At 41.0% G+C, this 19,687-nt stretch overlaps 1 protein-coding gene across 1 annotated transcript in view; it reads right to left on the reverse strand.

The window, feature by feature from the left end:
- Nucleotides 1–19,687, reverse strand: part of LAMC1 (laminin subunit gamma 1) — a 116,104-nt gene that overhangs the window by 24,798 nt on the left and 71,619 nt on the right. Inside the window, exons 2-13 of the mRNA XM_014850315.3 lie at nucleotides 13,591–13,895; nucleotides 9,541–9,671; nucleotides 8,088–8,254; nucleotides 5,579–5,767; nucleotides 4,672–4,789; nucleotides 4,198–4,296; nucleotides 3,970–4,106; nucleotides 3,498–3,620; nucleotides 3,213–3,402; nucleotides 2,788–2,900; nucleotides 513–734; nucleotides 203–391 (exon numbers count right to left, since the gene is read on the reverse strand). Of these exons, the coding sequence (XP_014705801.3) occupies nucleotides 203–391; nucleotides 513–734; nucleotides 2,788–2,900; nucleotides 3,213–3,402; nucleotides 3,498–3,620; nucleotides 3,970–4,106; nucleotides 4,198–4,296; nucleotides 4,672–4,789; nucleotides 5,579–5,767; nucleotides 8,088–8,254; nucleotides 9,541–9,671; nucleotides 13,591–13,895 (1,983 nt within the window). The remainder of the gene's footprint in view (nucleotides 1–202; nucleotides 392–512; nucleotides 735–2,787; nucleotides 2,901–3,212; nucleotides 3,403–3,497; nucleotides 3,621–3,969; nucleotides 4,107–4,197; nucleotides 4,297–4,671; nucleotides 4,790–5,578; nucleotides 5,768–8,087; nucleotides 8,255–9,540; nucleotides 9,672–13,590; nucleotides 13,896–19,687) is intronic.

Here is a 19,687-nt window from a genome sequence, read left to right on the forward strand (position 1 = left end):
AAGCTATAAAAATATTTTTTTTCCCAACTAAATGTGATGGGCTCTGATACACTGAAAGAACTATTTGGAGAGAAAACAAAGAATTTAAAAATTACCACTTTATATCAAGAAAAAGACAAAAGTCCAAAAAACCCAAAGCTTGTCTGTCCGAGATAGCTTTATAGGACAGAACATTGAAAGCAGATGGAAAGCATGGACTTACCGGTGGTGCCAGTAGGACAGTTGGTGCACACCACCTCCTGTGTCTTAGGGACAACTGCACAGCTTGAGCCTCCGGGACATGGACACGGCTGGCAATCAGAGGTGCCGCCCACTGTGGAATCTCCATAGTACCCGTCACTACACTTCTCACAGTGGGGGCCAGCTGTATTGTCTCTGCAGTTACAAACACCTGTTTGGAGAGCGGGTATGAGAAAGCAGGCAAGTGTACGAGCAAATAAGACAACAAGCATTTCCTACCCAGCTGCTAAAGAGAACTCAGGTCTAGCAGTCCCCCCAGATTATCTTCTCACCTGTCTCAGGGTCACAGGTCTCGCTGTGTCCATTGCACGTACAGAGCACACATGGACTGTATGGTCCAAGACTTGGAGTTTCTCTTCTGTAACCTGAGAGACACATCTCACAGAACTGTCCTCCGTATCCCACAGGACAGGTGCAGGACTCCACCCAAGTGGCAGGGACCCCAGGCCCAGGACGAGCACTTGCCAGGGTGACATCATCCAAATATCCAGCACCTGTGTTTGATGTGGAAAAGAAAATCACTGAATTGGCTTCTGTTTTCCAAAAGCTCACAAAAAGTCAATAATGCTAAAGAGTAACTAGACCCAAAATTCCAGAGATAATTAACCATAGTTTAATTCATTTATTGGAGAAGATAACTAGAAAATCGCATTTGGAACAATCAGATGGTACTTGATACTAAGCATGTAGAATAGCAGTGCAGCAAATGCATACTTTTACACACACACACCCCCAGATTTGTTGGATTCTACAGTTCTTCCAAACACCAACGTGAAAAATGAAAAGCATTGGGTAATAATCCGGGGCAAGAAAAGATAAGAGCAAGAATGTGGGGGACAAGAAGAGTTTAGGTCTGCAGCCATTAAGCAGCGGTTTTGTTCTTTTGCCACAAAAGCAGGCACTGATCGGAGAAGTCCAGGAGAAGAAAGCAAAGAAAGCACCTGTCAACAAGTACCACTCAATTATATTCTTTGCCCTGCATAAAATAGCAAAAATAAGTAAGTTCTAATACTCAGGGCTACTTCAACAAATACACAATTATTCTTAAGCCATTATGCCATATATCACAATGCTTTCCTATTTCCAGAAAAAAATAAAAATAGAGGAAGCCTTATATTGGCTTAGACCAATGGGCCATCCAACCCAACAGTGCAAGTGATAGCCTCAGCAGGAACATCCTACAGAAGAGGCAGTCCTTGATTATGTCATCGTACAGCCCTTTAATTTCCATTCCAGTCCTGTCTCTTTGTAGACTTATGCTTCAAGTGCATTTCCCCATGTTATGAAATATCACTTGCTGTTTATATAATGCTTAGAAAACAACAACCTGAGGTGGAAAGACATCTCTTCTATTATTGCTTTGAACTTAGTTAACTTTTAATGTTTTTGGATTTTTTCCCTGTTTAGATCATGAGATGCATCTCCATTGATTAATGTGCTTCCAATTCTAAACATCCTTAAGTCTCCCCATGCTAAAAGTACTCTTCAGTCTTGTCCCTACTCCCAAATCACGGTCCACCTCTTTTCCTTTTCTTATAGTCAAACTTCTTAAAAGAATAATCTTTATTTTACTTCATGACCTTCAAATTACTTATCAAAGCACTGCAATCTAACCACAGTTTCAACACTTCTTAAAAAAAAAAACCCTCACCAATGAGTCCTCAGTCACCCAATCCAAAATCCAATGGTGCTATCTTCCTAAACCTTTTAATTGTTGCTCCTCCTTAAAATTCTTTTTCTCCTTTAAGTCTCAGGGCATGGTCCTTAGGCAACTATGTTTCCAGGACTGCACCTTCTTTTCTCTTTCTATATTTTTTGATCACATCTCCAAGTTTAAAAATTATTGGCCATACCTTGACAACCTTTCAATTCTAGACCTCCAGTCCTAACTTCTTCCTAAACCCCAGACCCATATTTCTAACTACTTATAAAGACATTTTCATCTGGATATTCATGCAGGCATCTCAAAAATCAACATATTCAAGCTGCTGATGCCACTCCCAATGCTACACCACCACTCTGACTCCACTTCCCCCAAACAGATTTACCTTTCTACAGAAAAAGGTCATCATCAAAAGACAGTTTTATAGGAAAAAAATTTTAAAGGCATACTTAAAACGGTCTCATCTAAAATTTTAACACTTCTATTTGATAATTTATAATTTTTCATAATTTAGCCAATGGTTAAAAAGACTTGATAATTACATAGCATAAATAAAAGGAAATGAAAATTAAGCAAAGTAAGCCAGCAGAACTATATTCAGCATTCTTAGAAGAATCTACTTATATGTAACGCAAACTCAATAGGCTTATTCATTATAAAACAACGCTGTTTACTAATTTTAGCTAATTTTCTCTAGGTCCTTGAAAGTAGTTAAAAAACACATTATTTTTATACATAATTTATGAATAATGAGGTATTTTTATACTACTTCTTTAAGGTCAGTGCTATGTATTAGGACTTTAGAGATAAATTTTTGCATTATTATGGATGCTTCTACCTAATCAACATCTTAAACAATTCCCCTAAATTATATCATAACTTACTTCTCTCACTATATGTCCCACGGATCTTGATAGAGGTCAAATTGTTTAAGAGCTTTTGAAATTCGAAAGGGGTAAGAGTAGGCCTCCAAGGGTAATCTGTTGCTTCATGGAGCCTGGAGAGAAAGAAAGGGCCACTGTAACCTCTGTAAGGACAAGTCTGAGTGTTGAGAAATCATTTCTTACTTCATTTATGCCACAAGCAATGCAATGCTCTGACAAACTAACCAAGTCAGAAATGAGTCTGTTGGTTTGACAGTACAAGTGGAAACAGTACAGGCAAACAAAGGGAAGGCCCCCTTTCACAAAGTCACCTTGACAACCAGAAGTTTTTCTTCAGCATAAACCTTGAGCCCTGATAAGCTTAGATAAAGAAATCACTTTTAGAATTCTGGTCAAGTCAGATTTTACAAAGAAGACCACCTTACCTGAAGACGTATTTCACAGTGGTCTCACTCGGATAGGAATTGCCCTGAGCGATCAAGGGCACAGACACTCTGAGGCCAGCTCCCTCAAGCACCAGGTCTTCTGCAGAGAGGCGAGTGTCTCGCCTGTCCACTCGAAAGGAAAAGGAGAGGTTCTGACCATAACTCAACACCTGCGTGCCCAAGAACTTCGCTGGAATGCAGACACAATGGGGTACAAGAACGAGAATGAGAATGAGACTAAATGGGAGCCCACATCAAGGCAGACTGCTTTCTAGCCTCACTTACCAGGAGCAATGAAGTACCTAGGAAAGTAGCTGTCTGAGATGACGGCGATGTCTTGCCTCTCAGAGGACCACTCCAGTGATGCTTCGGAGCCGTCCCTTTGTTCCGCATGCCACCCATCCTCATCTGCAAGCAGAGAATGAAAACACAAACGCCCCATTACATCGTAAACATCCTGAATTCAGGTCCTCTCTATTCCACAAAAACATATAGAAAATCATCAATAAAAGTACTACAACAGTACTTATATATGCTATACCCCTCAAGCTATATTTTGCTTTATTTTATGTAACATTTATCGTACGGTAAACTCTAAAACCACATGTACGTTTTCATTAAATTAAAAAGCCAAACAAGAAAAATCATATACATTAAAAAACATCAAGTGTTGCCACCACCAAAAAGTCCTCATCTTTTTAAATATTGTAAGTCTAGTCTTACATTTCTATGCAAGAGAAGGAAAGGTCTCAATTACCAATCTGAAAGGTAGAGGTTATAGAATAAACACTGTAGCCGACGGCATTTGTACAGACAGAAGAATGCCCAAAGCAGAAGCAGGGTGTGCAACCCCTGGGATTAGATGATTCCAGATTAAAAAATCCAGGTTTGCATCTGGAAAAGGTAAAGATACAGTCAGGTATTTTTTGTACTTGAAATAGGATAACAGAGAAAACACAATGCAGGTGGAGAAAGAATGAGCTACCTCTCACAATTGAAGCCTTCAACATTGTCTTTGCAAACACATCTTCCTGTTTCAAAATTACATTCATCTACGCTGCCAGAAGGATTACAAGAGCATGGCCTAATGGATGGAAAATGGATAAAACAATGAGAGAAGAGAAAGGAGGAAAAAAATTCAACTCTTAAAGGCAACCTTTTGTTTTACATGCTAATAGATATTTTTTAAAGGAATACATAATAAAGCAAAAGGAATCCTAAAGTCATTCTTATATTTGGATTTGGTTTCATTAAATATACCCATCACATTTAGATATTTAAAATTCTGCTTACTCTCTGACAAACCAATCCCGAATCACCATTACAGTTAAAGACTTGAATCTTGTTGACAATTATTTTGGAAATGTTTATACTGCTGCAGATAAGGCACCAGATCGATTATCATGAACAGACTACATTTAAATTCTGGCCCCTTTTTCTGATTTTGAAAACATCTTACCTACATCCTGCTTCAGTGAGAGAATGGAATCCAGGCTGGCAACGGTCACATTTGTCACCCATCACTCCTGGCTTACAGCTACACCTGCCATAGCTATCACACTGTGTGCTGAGAGAACCTAAAATTTAAAGAGCTTGTCAACCACCCGATATGTAAGTAAAATTAATGTGTCAAAGAAAGAAAACCATGCCTGAAAATCCATACATAATCTCTAGATGGTTACAGAGAGAAGAAAGATCAAATTTTAAATCAGAATTCTCTCAAAATTAGACCCTTTTAAGCCATAACAGTTTAACTTTCCAGACACACACTAATCAAAGTTGCAAAACACTAACAAGTCACTCAGCACCCAGTGACTGCACCCAAGGCCAGTCACTGCTCTGTGGGCAAGCACGGGCTCTGTAAGGCCCATGTCTAGAATTTAAGTATACACAGGCACAAACAACAACAACAAAGGTCAAACTCTTGGAAGAGTACGGACTAAGAGCGCTTCACATCTCTGAACACACTCCTAAATGATGAAAACTTTCAGCCCTCTAAGGCGGTTAGACTAAACAAAATCATTAACAAGGAAGAACTCACGAAGAAGCTAACATTTTACAGACAAAGTTCAAATGGTCTCTATGATCTTGTTGCTAATTATTTACAAAACCATTACTCAGGCCAACTCCACACTTTTATACACACTAGAAAATCATCTGGGAGTTCAACTTGGTTAAAGAGCTGGGAGGTGGGAGGTAGAGGCAGGTCCCGAATCATTTACGTGGTTCAACGGTACAACGTACATGCTTCCATACTTAACCTATCTGAATCCCTAGGAAACAAAGTTTTATTTTCTAGGGGTACAGGGAATGCTTACTTTGTCTTTCAACTCATCAGGCTGAAGGAGACACTGCTTTTCACTTACCAACAGGACTACAGTGGCATGGAGAGCAGGCTTCACTGTTCCCACGGCGGAAGAAATTCTCCCGGCACCTCTCACAGTTGGCGCCATCTGTGTTATCCTGGCAGTTGGTACAATGGCCACCATGGCCAGTGGACCGGTATAGCTCAGGGTCAAAGTAGCATTCCTGCGATCGGCCATTGCAGTCACAGGCTGTCGGCCAAAACATATGAGTTAAGTCAGATTCATGCTCCTTTACAAACAGCATTTTAAAAGACTCAAAGAACACCAAACCATAATTTCCCACATCTCTGTGACAGATAGGCGAATAAGAATGACTACCAGATCCATTGTTCATTAAAAAAAAACAGTACGTCAATAGTTTAGGTAGCCAGGTATCAGCTTACAAAGAAATGTTCATCCTTATCAAAAAGAGCATTATCATAAAATACAAGGAATTCCTATACTTTGAAAGGAATCTCGAGGTATTTGTTCATACGCAAGTAAAAGCCAAGTCAAATAATTTTTCTGAATCTTTATCCTTCATTCTAATACCAACTCCAAGAACAAGGTGCCGATTTATAGGCAAACTTCAATTTACCTAACTTTTCAGGCCTTAGACAATTCAAATACATTAAGACACCAACTTTCAAAGGGCTAGATTACTTGCATATCCAGACAGGGGTAACCTGAGACATGTGGGTTAAAATTAGTCCCTCCGTAGATGGAAGCGGAATTGAAGGGAAATCTAGTCCACCACATACACCCATGTACGGGGGAGCCACGATGCCAACTGGGTCAGCTGGTAAGGAACTATATTCCCCACAGGGCACAACCATACTTTAAGAACAAGTACATGGAGTCATAGAAATTCTTTATTATATTCATATTAAGGTGATTTTCTCAGAATTATTGACTCTACCCAAAGTAGAGGCAGTATCTTGAGCACTAAATAAAAATGAAGTTTTATTTGATTTCAGAGCAGGAAGTTGTTTTTAAAAAAATATTTGAATATATGTATTTTCTCTTTTTTTCCCCCTCCCTTCCTTTACAATCAGTTCTTTTATAGTATTATGCTTGAAAACTTTTTAGAAACTTGGAATCACTGGCACCAAAAATTAGAGTTGTGTTAAGTAACTTTTATAGCTCCCTTTCCCTTCTTCATTAGCTATTTATTTACTTCTCTTCCCTCAAGCCTCCCAAGACTATCCCACGGTCAATGCAGCCCATCCCCACCCAAATCATCTGGTGCTCTGAGACTATGAGGCAGAGCAATTCCCATGTCTACACTGTCCTAATCCACAGCTAAAACAGATGCTGTGTCTCCCTCATCATCAGCTGGTAAGACAGAAGGCAGCTGTAATTTTTTTCTTTCCCGATCCCAGCATCCTGACATCCTGACAAAATATAACCACATCATTAAGCAGAATACCTTTCAAACACATGTGTACATTTATTTAGATGTCACATCTTAGGAGTATTTCATTCTTTTACCAACCATTATCATGTAGCTTCTAACACTGGATATTACAGTTCAGTAAAAGAATTAAAGAAGCTCAAGCAAGTACTTAGGAATGCAAGAGGAGGCTGTAAAATTTATCTGCAAATCTGAGATTTGCCAAGGGAAAAAGATGATTAAGAAAATCTGCTCCAGGCAGTTGTTGGAAATAGTCATGAGTCAAGATATCGGTCCTTTCTCAAGATTTCTGCCAATAATTCCTGCAAGTTCAGGGTCTTCTTTCTTATTCCCTTTATTCCCAAAAGAGTATGATAAGAAATATTTATAAGGACACAAGAAATTTATAACTCCTTTTAAAGTTTCTTATTATTAAGCCCTTGGCAAATCATGATTACATGGTTTCATGGTTCCTTTCTCCTGAGATTCCTTTCTTGAAATATACCAGGCCATTATGCAGGGATAAACAACGTGTAACCTTTTTCATTCTACCCTTTCCTAGGAATACTGGCATCTACTCTTCCTCCCGGAGCCACTCTCCTCTGCATGGAGGGAAGGGGAGAATTCTCCCCACTGTGCTCTTTAGTGAGATAAGGGAAAAATAATTTTGAGAAATAACATTTTGAATGACGGTCTTAGTCTAGAACTCAACACACCTGACCCATGTTAATCAATGACTTTGGCTGCTTGAGTAAATGAGCATTGGTAGGAAGAAGAATATTTTAAAGGGCAACAAAGACAAGACTAGAGAAACGGTATTTTGGAGAAGGCTACATTGGCCCAGTATTTGGATCTAAGTAAAGTTCCAAACCTTGAAGATGCTGCTCCCGCTCTGGTAGGTGTGTTCATAAAGGAAACACAAACCCAGCACAGTTTACATTTACAGCCAATCGCCCTCAGCTATGATTTTCCTCCAACGTGCACGCAGTTACTGTTCTACACTCTCAAATTATGGAAGCAGCACTGCCTTTCAGAATTTTCCTTTCAAAGGAGGAATAAAAAGAAGTCACCCATTCCTTCTTCCACCTCGGGAAGTCCTCAAGGCAATTTAACAGGCTGACACCAAGGGGCACTCACGCAGGCATTCGCTGGCACTCTCTGCAGTTGCCCTCCTCCATGGCCGGTCATTGAAGAAAGGAAGACACTTCTCACAGTCTACTCCATAAGTATTATGCTTGCAATTACACACCAGCTTGTTGAATTCATTCTTCACACACTCGCTTGCATGTCCGTTACATTTACATCTAGGAAGAGAAGAGACGTTCACAAATATGAAACAGCTACAAAGTCCCGGAAATGGATGCCAAAAAATGATACACACAGAGAACTAAAAACAACCTCAGAATGTTTTTGAGTTTTACCATTCAAAACTGTAAACTGAGGAACTAATAAGCAAGATTAAGAAATGGCTGTTTGAGTTTTATGTCTACATTTTATGTCTACAACTAAATCTATCATCTCCCCAAATCAGCTCATCTTCTTCATTTACTTTAATGGTACAACCATTCTCCTGATCACTAAACCTTAAAATCACCTTTGATTAAAGGCTTGATAATTCTTCCTTCACAATAAAATGCATCTCTATGTTGCTTTCCCTCCTACCGTTACCACCCTAATGTCAGGCGTTTGTCGTCTAACACCTAGAATACAGAATCGTAACAGGAATGTAAATTCTCTCGATCACACTCTACTTTCACCCTGTCCGCATATTAATCTTCCTAACCCACTGTTTTGATATCATGGCTCTACTCCAAAAAAGTACATAATTTCTCATTGGTTACAGTTTCCATTAATTTTCACTGAGCGTCGATCCCATACCAGGAACACTGCATACAAAAATAACATTTCTGCTCCTGAGACCTCATAGTCTAATACGTGGGAGGTAAGTCCAAGATTCTTAGCCTGCTGTCTAGTTTCTGGCCACCACTCTCTCTCTCTCTGGTTTACAACTCTACAAATTCATATAAGAGATTTTCTTTAAGTCAAGTAAGTTTATACTCTCTCAGGTCTAAACTTTTGCTCAAAACATGCCCACCCTCCTGCACCCAACCCAGACATCCTCCCTACTCATCCAAATCTTACCCATTCTTCAAGATCTGGCTCAGATCCCATCTGCTTCTCTAGTCCGACAGTTCGGTATCATTCTCTGACATATGGCATCTTTTCTAGTGCTGCTTGATCTTTTTATCTAAAACATGTGACTAGTAGCATTTAATTTTTCACATATTCATAAATCACCTGCCCCATTCATTTATAGGATCCTGGAGGGTTGGGTCCTTCTCAGTAGGTGAAGGTCAGTCTTACACTTCCTCAGTATCTTCATAGTGCCTACCATGGAGCTTTGCACTTAAACACTCAATAAGAATTCACTAAGTATGTTGATTTAACAAGGTTTTGGAAAACCTAATTACTTTGTTTCCAATAACGAGAAGGTCTAACAACATTATCAAAATAGTTGTAAACAAGTTGCTACACTCATTTCTAAACCAAAGCTTAATCACTTTCAAGGTTGATCTAATAGTTTACTTACCTACCACCTACAGCAAAATCAGAGATTGCATAATAATAGGACTTGAGGACTTTGGGGTCATTAAACACTTCATCTCCGAAAGTGTTCAGGCGATTGAGAGTTACTCTGATGTCAGTGGCAGTTACCCATTCCTGTCAAAAAATAAAAACAGAAAAGACAGGTAAAGGGACTGGAGACGAAGACATAAATGTGACAAAATTTTGTAAACAGTTAATGTATCATTTAACTAATGTCCTCTTCTAGCATTAAATCTATTATAATACCCATGACTCATTTAATTTCCTGATATTTTTCTCTTTCTTGACTCTTCCCTTCTTTGACCTAAGTTGTTGCTTTACCGCTGAGTTCTCAAAAAGCAAGAATAATACTAGTTTCTTCACAAGGCTATTGAGAGGCTTAAACAAAATAGATTTTTAAATGCAGTACTCAATACACACGTCCCTTCTCTCCAGTCCGTATCTACACCCCAATCCAGTCAGAGATACCAGCAGAGAGTGCATGTAGCACCACATCTGTACTACATATGCTGGTCATTGCCTCCTCCTGGCCATTTTGTACCATCTCTCTCTCCCTCCAAACCCAAACCACTACTGGCAGATCTGGGAGACACATCCAAGTACAAAGTAAGAAATCATTACACCGGCCTGGACCAATCAGATGCAGTCTTTGTTCATCAAGACCCTTCCCACAATGTCACCTCTCTGAGATGCCTTCCCAGACCACTCTATCTAAAATTGCTCCCTCCTCCTCAACTCCCTATTTCCCTTCCCTGTTATATTTATATTGTCTGTTTCCACCACCACCAGCAGCAGATTGTAAGCCCCACGAGGGCAGGAATTTTTCGTTTTGTCCATCACAATTTCCCTAGTGCTTAGCATACAGTAGGTGTTCAAATAACATCTGTTGACAAATGAACAAATTTGAAGAAATCACAATTGATCAATCTAGCAAGTGTACCATAATGGCAAGGGACAAGAATGAAGGTTATACAGTCCTTCCTTAGGTTTTATGAGATTTAAGCCCTTACAATAAATGCCCTTTCGTTGAGCTAATTTTAGACAGATGTTTACATCTGTGGTAGACTGTTTCTGGAATGATCCCAATGAATCATGTCTGCCAGTGTCCACACCCTGTGGAGTCCCTTTCCACGCCAATTCTAGGCTTGGGCGTGTGACTTGCTTTGGCCCAGGGGACATAAGGAAGTGTGACACAAGCAGAGAGTTGATAAGCACTTGTGCACTGGGACTTTCCCTCTTGGACTATTTCCACCATCAAGTGAAGTCTAGTCTAGTCTCCTTGAGGACGTAAGGACCACAGAGAGAGAGAAACAGCTCCCTGCTGACCTGCCAGAGAGTGAGCCCAGGCCAACACAGAATCATGAGAAATCATTAAGTTTTGGAGTGGTGTCTTACACTTAACCACCCAAAGACACCATTTCCACTTTAAATCCTCTCCTGGGACTGCACATCAGAATCACCTACAGAGACGTAAGAACCAAGGGCAGAGCTGCAGGCATCGATGTTTTCCGAAGGCTCCTCATGAGACTGGGAGGCACGCCCCTGATTAAGAACCACTGCTTAAACCATGCCAAACACCTGGTGTATAGAACAACGTAACTCATAAAAGCTAATCTCCATGAAGCCTCCAAGTATAATTAGAAAGGAGAAGAGATGATGATTTCACTGTATCCAAACTTGGAACTCCAATAACAACTCCCACTCGGGGCCACAATGTTAGGAATCTTTCAGTCGTCCGTAATGTAAATAGCTAAACATATCTCTGTGTTTAATGCTTATTACATCTTCTACAGACTTCATCTTCATCAGCTCCCCTTGAATAAAAGCTTCTCAGGGCTGAATCTAAGCCATTTTTTCCCCCAATAGGCACCTTAAAAAGAACAGCCTCTGGAGCTAGACTTTTCAGGTTTTGAATCCCAGTTCTGCCACTTAAAACTGTGTGATTTTGGGCAAGTTTTTTTTATCCTTTCTGGGCCTCTGATTCCTCATCTGTAAAACGGAGATGATAAAAGCACCTTATGGGTTATTTATGGGTACTGTGAAGGTTAAACGTGTTAATTTATCTAATAGATCTAAAGGGCTTAGAACAATGCTTGGCATACTATGGCACATTATAGTAAGTGCTATAGTAAATGCTAATTATTATAAATCAATACATACATAGTAATATTCATATACAATGAAACCAGGAAGGGTTTCCTCTCCCATCTGGGAGATGACACAGCATCTGTACAGATGCTTAGAGAGCAATGAGGTGAGAGGCCGACTCCCTCTCTCCTCATTGTCAGATCAGCTAAAAGTCAAATCAGTTAAACCTCCTTGGCAATTGGATATCAGAGCCAGAGCTCTTACATCCAGAGACACATAATTAGTGTTTTTGCATAACGGTAACAACTGACCAAATCTACGGCAGATGCCCATAGCATTTTTTTTAATCACATTTAGTGTCCTAAGTTCCTACAGCATAAAAAGTAACAAGCATCAGAATTCCTATAGCTGGAGGAACTGCTTCAAGACAGGCCGACAAGGCATACAGTTAGCAAAGGTGCCAGAAAACTACAGTCACCGCGTTACGTCACGAGGCTTTTTCCTATTGTCTGTACTGTTGCCTCTCTAGGACAGTAAATACAATAGTTTGTGTAGGAAGAAACAAAGCCAGCAAATGTTTGCTAGGTGATCAACTTAAAGAGTGTTTGGAGATCACGTCTCTCCAGGTATTCAATCTCCTGCTTTTTCATCTATCAAAGTCGGCGATTCTTTCTGCCATTTATTTTGAACACATCTTATTGCCAACGCAAGAAATACTTTTCTGAAAGGCCTTTGCAAACATATTCACTGCTCACTATAACCTCAGAGTTTACCAAGATCAAGATTTATGATCTCCTAGCAACCTAGAGAAATACAATGGAAGGGAAGAACTGGACCCACAGAGAAATATACTCTCATCTTCTGCCAGTGTCCAAAACCATACAACCAAATTAGAAAAAGAGTCTTTAAACATAATAAATTCCAGAAAGAAAGAATGAGGAGACACAAAAGCATAAAACCTAGAAAAACTGGGGGATTCCCTACTGAGAAATCACAACAGCTTCTCATAAAATGTACACAGCACTTGCAAACCCACATTCAGTATTTCTTGTCTCAATTAACACAGGCTGTCCCCATTTAGAATGTTAACTTCAGCCATAGGATAGAAGCATCTCCAATTCTGTGTTAAGGTGCTGAGTATGGCATGAGGCTCGCCAGTCTCTCCATAATCAAACAGGCTGAATGTAAGAAAAGTTCACAGAAATATAAGCAATACAGAAAGATTCCATATTATGGTGTATAAGGAATATGCACACAGAATTAATGAGAAAAAAAGAAATCCTTAATTCTTTCTATTGTCAAATAGGGAAAAGTTTCTATCACAAAGCTTAAGCACTATACTAGGGGTACCCGGTTTATATAAATTTACATCCTGTTACAAATATCAGTGCTTTTAGGTGATGAAGAGTTTTCATAATGATTGGCAACGATGCCAGACAAACCCAATCAAAATTTCCTTGCACAATACTGCAGGAAGGTGGCGTTCTTAAATATCTTGCTTCAGTCATTCTCCCTTGCAAATTTTAAAAAAATAATTATTTTGTCAAATCAAAGAAGAAAGGATGCAAGAAAACTGGACAGATTAGTTCAAATACCCTCTTCAAAAGGTCAGAAGCAAAATGTTTCCACCTCAAGTACTGACGCTAAAGTTAAAACTGTTCAACTCTTTAAAAAATGTGTAAAGCATACATCCCAGAATACATTTGCAAGTGCATGAGAACATAAGAACAAACACCAACTAGGTAGCAGGAACAAAACTACTTCCTTCACTTATTAAGAGTTCACAGGAGAGCAGAACAGAATCCAGCTGTCTATCTTGCTGGAGCGGACTCTACTCCTACTCCTTACCTCAACAGTGGGACCAAAGATCCCCAGTACAACAATCTTCCTGCATCCTGTACATGGAAGCACTAACTGGCTCCCACGCCAACCTCCGGATGCCTACCTGCAGCACAGGGCTGTTGTCAAAGTTGTAGGCACTGGGCCTTCCTTCAAGGGTTGAAAAGGCCACGTTGCCCCCGGTGAGAGGGGAAATGTCACTGAATTCATCCGTGCACAAGGCCTGCTGCTCGTCCCCTCCTGTCCTGATGAAGCCACGGTTTGCCTTCGAGTAGGTGTTCTCGCAGGAGCCGCTGTAGTACTGGTAAGGAATCCAGGGCCCATCTTCCCGCGTGCGCTTGTAAATGGCAAAGCTCTCCGGGCGGCTGGTGTGGAACTTGAGGCGCACATATGTGATATCAAAGGCTTTTCCTGTGGAACAAATACATCAAAGGTCATATGGATGCAGCAAAAAAATACCCTCTATCCCCAGTTCACTTCGGAACTTGACAAAGAAAGAGGATATAAACCACCCTGTGCACACTAGACTAGGAAGGTTCCAGACCACACAACACATTGGTTGCGTCCAATAGGCTACTCTAAACCTGGAAACAATGCACGTTTTTTCGCAGAAATGACAAGGTATGATTGTGTTCATAAGTTGGCTCATAAAAGCCTGTTTATCACATGCATTGCTGAAAGTTCGTTTGCTGTGAAAAATGGTAGCATCTATCAGTACCATACTTCCACTACTAAAGAAAAATAAAATTCAATTAAAAGGTGCATTTATTCTTAATGCTGGTGCTTCTGTAAAGGCTTAATTAAAGACAGAAAAGAAAATTGCTGACTTTCTAAATGGATCTTCTGGGTACTTTCAAGATTTTTAAAAACTCATTCTTTTTTTTTTGAGGAAGATTAGCACTGAGATAACATCTGCTGGCAATTCTCCTCTTTTTGTTGAGGCAGACTGGCCCTGAGCTAACATCCGTGCCCAACTTCCTCTACTTTATATGTGGAACGCCTGCCACAGCATGTCTTGCCAAGCAGTACCATGGCTGCACCCGGGATCCCAACCAGCGAACCCCGGGCTGTTGAAGCGGAACATGCAAACTTAACTGCTGCACCACTGGGCCAGCCCCTAAAAACTCATTCTTTATTAACTCTAATATTACTTCTTGATGCAGAAAGAATATGATCAGCACTATTCTACTGATCTGACTGTATTTCTCAACTTGTCCAGATCTTAAAAGAGAGGTTTAATGAACTTGTCCCCTATATACTTGAAACGTACTCATGCACATACAATCCTGAACACAAAGGCATATGGCATGACAGAAAGAACACAGGACTGGGCATTTGTGAGACCTGAGCTCAGGTCCTGACTCCTTCAATCACCAGCTGTGTGATTTCTGCTCTGCCATTTTCCCCTCTGTAAAAATGAGGGTAATCCCTGAGCCTCCTACCTCAGGGTTGTTGGAAAGTCAAACTAAGATCTTACATATACTTGATTAACTGTAAAACTCTATACAAATATAAAGCATTATTATAATAGGGTTTAGAAGAAAATTCCTGAACTGGGATCCTGGATATGTTCATACAGAAGTGCCTGATTGTACCAGGAGCTACCTGGTACAGTTGCCAAAGAATATTATACAAATCCAGAGCTTCTACCTAGGATGCAGAACAACATTTGGCCTGGACACAGGTCATGCAAATATGGTTTATAACCCTCCTGTTAAAAGAATGCACATTTAACCTGTATCTCTTTTCTGTGTCAAAAATGTCAAGATGTCACTTTTGAATGAGGGCAAGGCTATAATACAGTTTCCACGGCGTTCCTGAGACTAAGACATTCCAGAATGGTAAAACAATTTAGTTTTACTCAGGAGTAGGTGACCTGGGATGTTCGAAGGCTTACTCACTAATCTGTGGATCACAGATTACCCTTGCTTTTCCACTCTGTCTACATTTCTGACACCTCATTGTTCTTTAGCAACCCAACCTGCAGGAGACTGGATCAAAGGAGAGAAGATAAAGTGGGTCAGGGAAGCCTGTGTTCCAGACCAACCTCTGCACCACAAAGCCACACTCTAGAGAAAACGGGCACATGTGGTCACTCCCACTGCTGCCACAGACAAAGAGCAATGGGTGAAAGGACATTAAGAAAGCAACTTTGCTAGCATTAAACTTTGAAGCAGCCTAGCTTGCTGGTGCTGGCCTTACCTCACCAAGCCTCGTTTTCAGAGCTGTCTTTCTCATTCTAACCTACAGCCACAGTGGGAAGAGAAAAATGGCTCTGTGGCAGTCTGTAAAGGAGGCTCACACATCCCACACAACAAGACAGCCATGTGCATGCCCTCGGAGCTGTAGTCAACCCAGTAGGGGATACAGCCCACTGCAATGCCACGTGATGAGTGCTATGACAGGGGAAGTGCATAATGCTTTGGGAACATGGAGGAAAGTCCCCTAACCCAGATTTGAGAGGTCAAGAAACATTTTCTAAAGGAAGTGACATCTAAATCCAAGAGCTGAGGAATGCAGAGGAATTAGCTAAGCAAACAGGGATCAGTTGTCCAGGCAGATAAAACAGCATGCACGAAAGCCCAGAGGACACAGAGGATCGACCACTGGAGGAATTAGATTTGTGCAGTATGGCTAGTATTGAAGACAGTGGCTGAAGGTGAGCTAACTAGGAAGCAGAGCGTGCCAGGACTAAGGCCATGTTAAAGAGTAATTCCAACTTGACGGCAATGGCAAGCCATTGCAGGATTTATGTCAGGAAATACATGATCAGATTTGATTTTCAGAAACATCACTCTGGCCACTGTTTGGAGATTAGGTTGGAAGGGAAAGGACTAAAGGTGGAGAGACTAGTTAAGAAGATGTGGCAGAAATCCTGGAGATGACAGTGGCTGAACTAACAGGGATAGCTGGAATTGGAGAGAAAGGAATGGACCTCGGTGAGACACAGGAAGCAGACGTCAATAGTAACTCAGTAACTGGAGGGTGATGGGGAACAGGAGCCACTGGAAAGCCTCCTCTTCTTTTACCCTGTTGACGTTCTGTTTCATTGTCAAAGCTTCTTTTATTAATTCCATAAGGTAGAAGGATTAAAAACAGCATTCAGTTTTCTGGTTTAAAAATAACTAAATGGAGAGTACTACCACCCACTGAAAAAGAGGAGGTTAAGCAGGATTGGAAGCAGGGGCAGGGGGTAGGAGAGGAAGATGAGCTCAATTGTGGATACACTAGTTTTGAGGTGTCTGCGGTCATCTAGACAAGACGACAGGTCTAGTAGGGCATTAGATGGGAGTGGTGTTAAGGGCCAAGAGAGACATCTGAGTTAAATATATAGAACTAGGATTCATTAGCATGTAGACGGATAATGAAGATTTGGGTATGGTTGAGATCAACGAGGCAAGTGTGTTGAATGAGAAGGGAGCTGACTTTTGAGATCACGCTGAGGAGTGTCAACATTTCAAGCACAGACAGGGGCCGGCCCCATGGCCGAGTGGTTAAGTTCGCATGCTCTGCTTCAGTGGCCCAGGGTTTCGCCAGTTCAGAACCTGGACGCAGATGTGGCACCGCTCATCAGGCCACGCTGAGGTGGCGTCCCACATGCCACAACTAGAAGGACCCACAACTAAAATATACAACTATGTACTGGGGGGATTTGGGGAGAAAAAGCAGGAAAATAAATAAATAAATAAATCACAGACAGAAGAGAGACAACAGAGGGGACTGTGGAGGCCAGAGGGAGGAGGGCAAGTAAAAGAGGACAAATGTCACGCAACCTTCTTGGCTTAAAACCTTCTTGGGTTTTAAGGAGGAAATAATCAATGGTGTTAAAATCTGCTGAGAGAGTCAAGTAAGATAAGGACTAAGAAGTACCCATTGGCTTTAAGTCACAAAGAGCTTGTTGCTGTGCTTAGCAAGAGCAGTCCCATGGGCAAGGATCATGATGGATTTGAATTAAGAATGAATAGGAGATAGGAAAGTAGACACATGAGTGTAGTCAACCTGTTATGACATCTGGCTAAAGGGGAGGACAAAGAGAAGACGATAGTTGGAGGGTATATAGGGTCAAAGGAAGATTTTTCTCTTTCTGTCTTGTTTTTTAGATAGGAGATACAAGGTTGTATTATATGCCGTTGTGCTTGAGTCAGCAGAGGGGGAAAGACTGAATGGGGAAACAAGGCTGGGGAACCAGAATGCAATTCGGTGCTGGTGAAAGGAGTGGCTCCATACAGGAGGTAACCTGCATCCTTGCTTTCTATCTGGGCGCAAATGCAAGTGATTCTGTAGGTTTTAAAGGATAGAAGTTCAAAGAGCTCTAACTGTTGACTTCATTTTTTCTGTGCAGTAAAATCAAAGAGCACTTGCTAAGGGGTTGAGGTAAAGCCAGTGGTGAGTGTTGGGTGGGAATATTCAAAGAGAGTATAGAAATTTCATAAGAGCCACTGTAGAGACTAGCAGAGAGAGCTGACTAGAGAAAAAGAAGGTTTGCTGGGCAGAGACGAGGCTGCTGGGAAGAGGGTGGGAGGGCATGCCTTTGTATGGACATCTTTGTGGAGGTGTGATTTTCTACAGCGGCACTTAGCGCCCCCTTTCCAGGTGCAATGAAAGGACAGTAAGACAAGGGAACTGAAGTTAGTTCAAGGAATTTGGAATCTAATCTGATTAAATAAGGAAGCAAATACAGAAAATGGGTGGAAGAGTCAAGGCTTGAGCTATCTGTGCTATCCGGAATTACCTGTAACCATGGATAATCAAGAACTGGAAAACTAAGGAGCTAGCGTTTACCTCATTAAACAGCTACAGTTGAGACCTACCACATGCATGCTCTCTCTCTCACCATACTTTCCTACTCTTTATCTGTCCATCCTACTCAATTCACAATTGACAAAGTAAAATGATCTAGTTAAACGGTAGATGAAGAGAAAACAGGACCAGGCCTCCTATTCTCCAGTGCAATGACAGCTACTGTACCGTCTTCACACTGTTGAGAGCACGCAAAAGTAGACAGTATGACTTTAAGGTAAAGAAGCCAAGCCAAACAATTAAGAAAATCAGTAAGTACATGTCTGGAAAGTATTCCAGCAATGGTACAACTAGAACACCTTCCATTCCTCACCTCACGTTCACGCACAAGACGACTGACCATGGATATATACACACCCTCAAGAAAATATTTAGCTTCTGAATGTTCTACTGCCTCCCTCCAACCCCGCCACATTCTTTCCATAAACAAAGAGACTCAAGTGCAGATGTTCAGAATGAAGCACACAAAATTAACTAATACTTCCTGCTCTGAATCCTACAGTTCATGCTGGCTGAGGAAATAAGAGAAGGGAAGGGGGCTGCCTGAACAATGAGAATCCAGCCTTTGTTCATGAAGGGCCAAGTCAAGGAATTCTGCTTAAGCCTCCTACATAGTGAAGTATTTCTAATCTCTCTGAGTAGGGAAGAAACCCTTCCTGTCTTAGAATGGGATTCAAGTGCTGACTGCTGGAGAACAGAAATGCTTCTCTGTTATGTGCAGCTCAGAAGAATTCCATGAGGATCCTGTGAAACAGCCTCCTTTACAGTGAAGTAATGAATGACAGTGGCCGCACAGAATTTTACAAAACTTCAAATGCCCTTCCGTGGCCTGCATTAGATGAAGAAAACTTGTACATTCTAAAGTATAAAGTTAGGAGTCACTGATTCACTATTGTTCTCAGGTGCTAACTCCTTAGAATCAGAAAACGACTGTTCTGGGGCCGGCCCTGTAGCCGAGTGGCTAAGCCTGCGCGCTCCGCCTCGGCGGCCCAGGGTTTCGCTGGTTCGAGTCCTGGGCGCAGACATGGTACTGCTCATCAGGCCATGCAGAGGTGGCATCCCACATGCCCCAACTAGAAGGACCCACAACTAAAAATACACAACTATGTACCAGGGGACTTTGGGGAGAAAAAGGAAAAATGAAATCTTTAAAAAAAAAAAAGAAAACGACTGTTCTTACAGTCAGACTATATGTTAGGAATATAGAACTTTAATAAGGTAGTAGTACATAAAGTCAGTTAGAGATGGTAGACGTTTAGGCTACTAAATGAGATTCTCCAAACGTTAACACAAACAGTAGTCACAGAAAGCAACTATTTGAAAATGTTTTTAATTTTGTTAGCATAACTGCTGGCTGAAATAAGAGTTCCCAGGACAACATGTACAGCTGCGTACCAGCTGTT

This window comes from Equus asinus, chromosome 25, assembly GCF_041296235.1.
Source record: "Equus asinus isolate D_3611 breed Donkey chromosome 25, EquAss-T2T_v2, whole genome shotgun sequence".
NCBI lineage: Eukaryota > Metazoa > Chordata > Mammalia > Perissodactyla > Equidae > Equus > Equus asinus.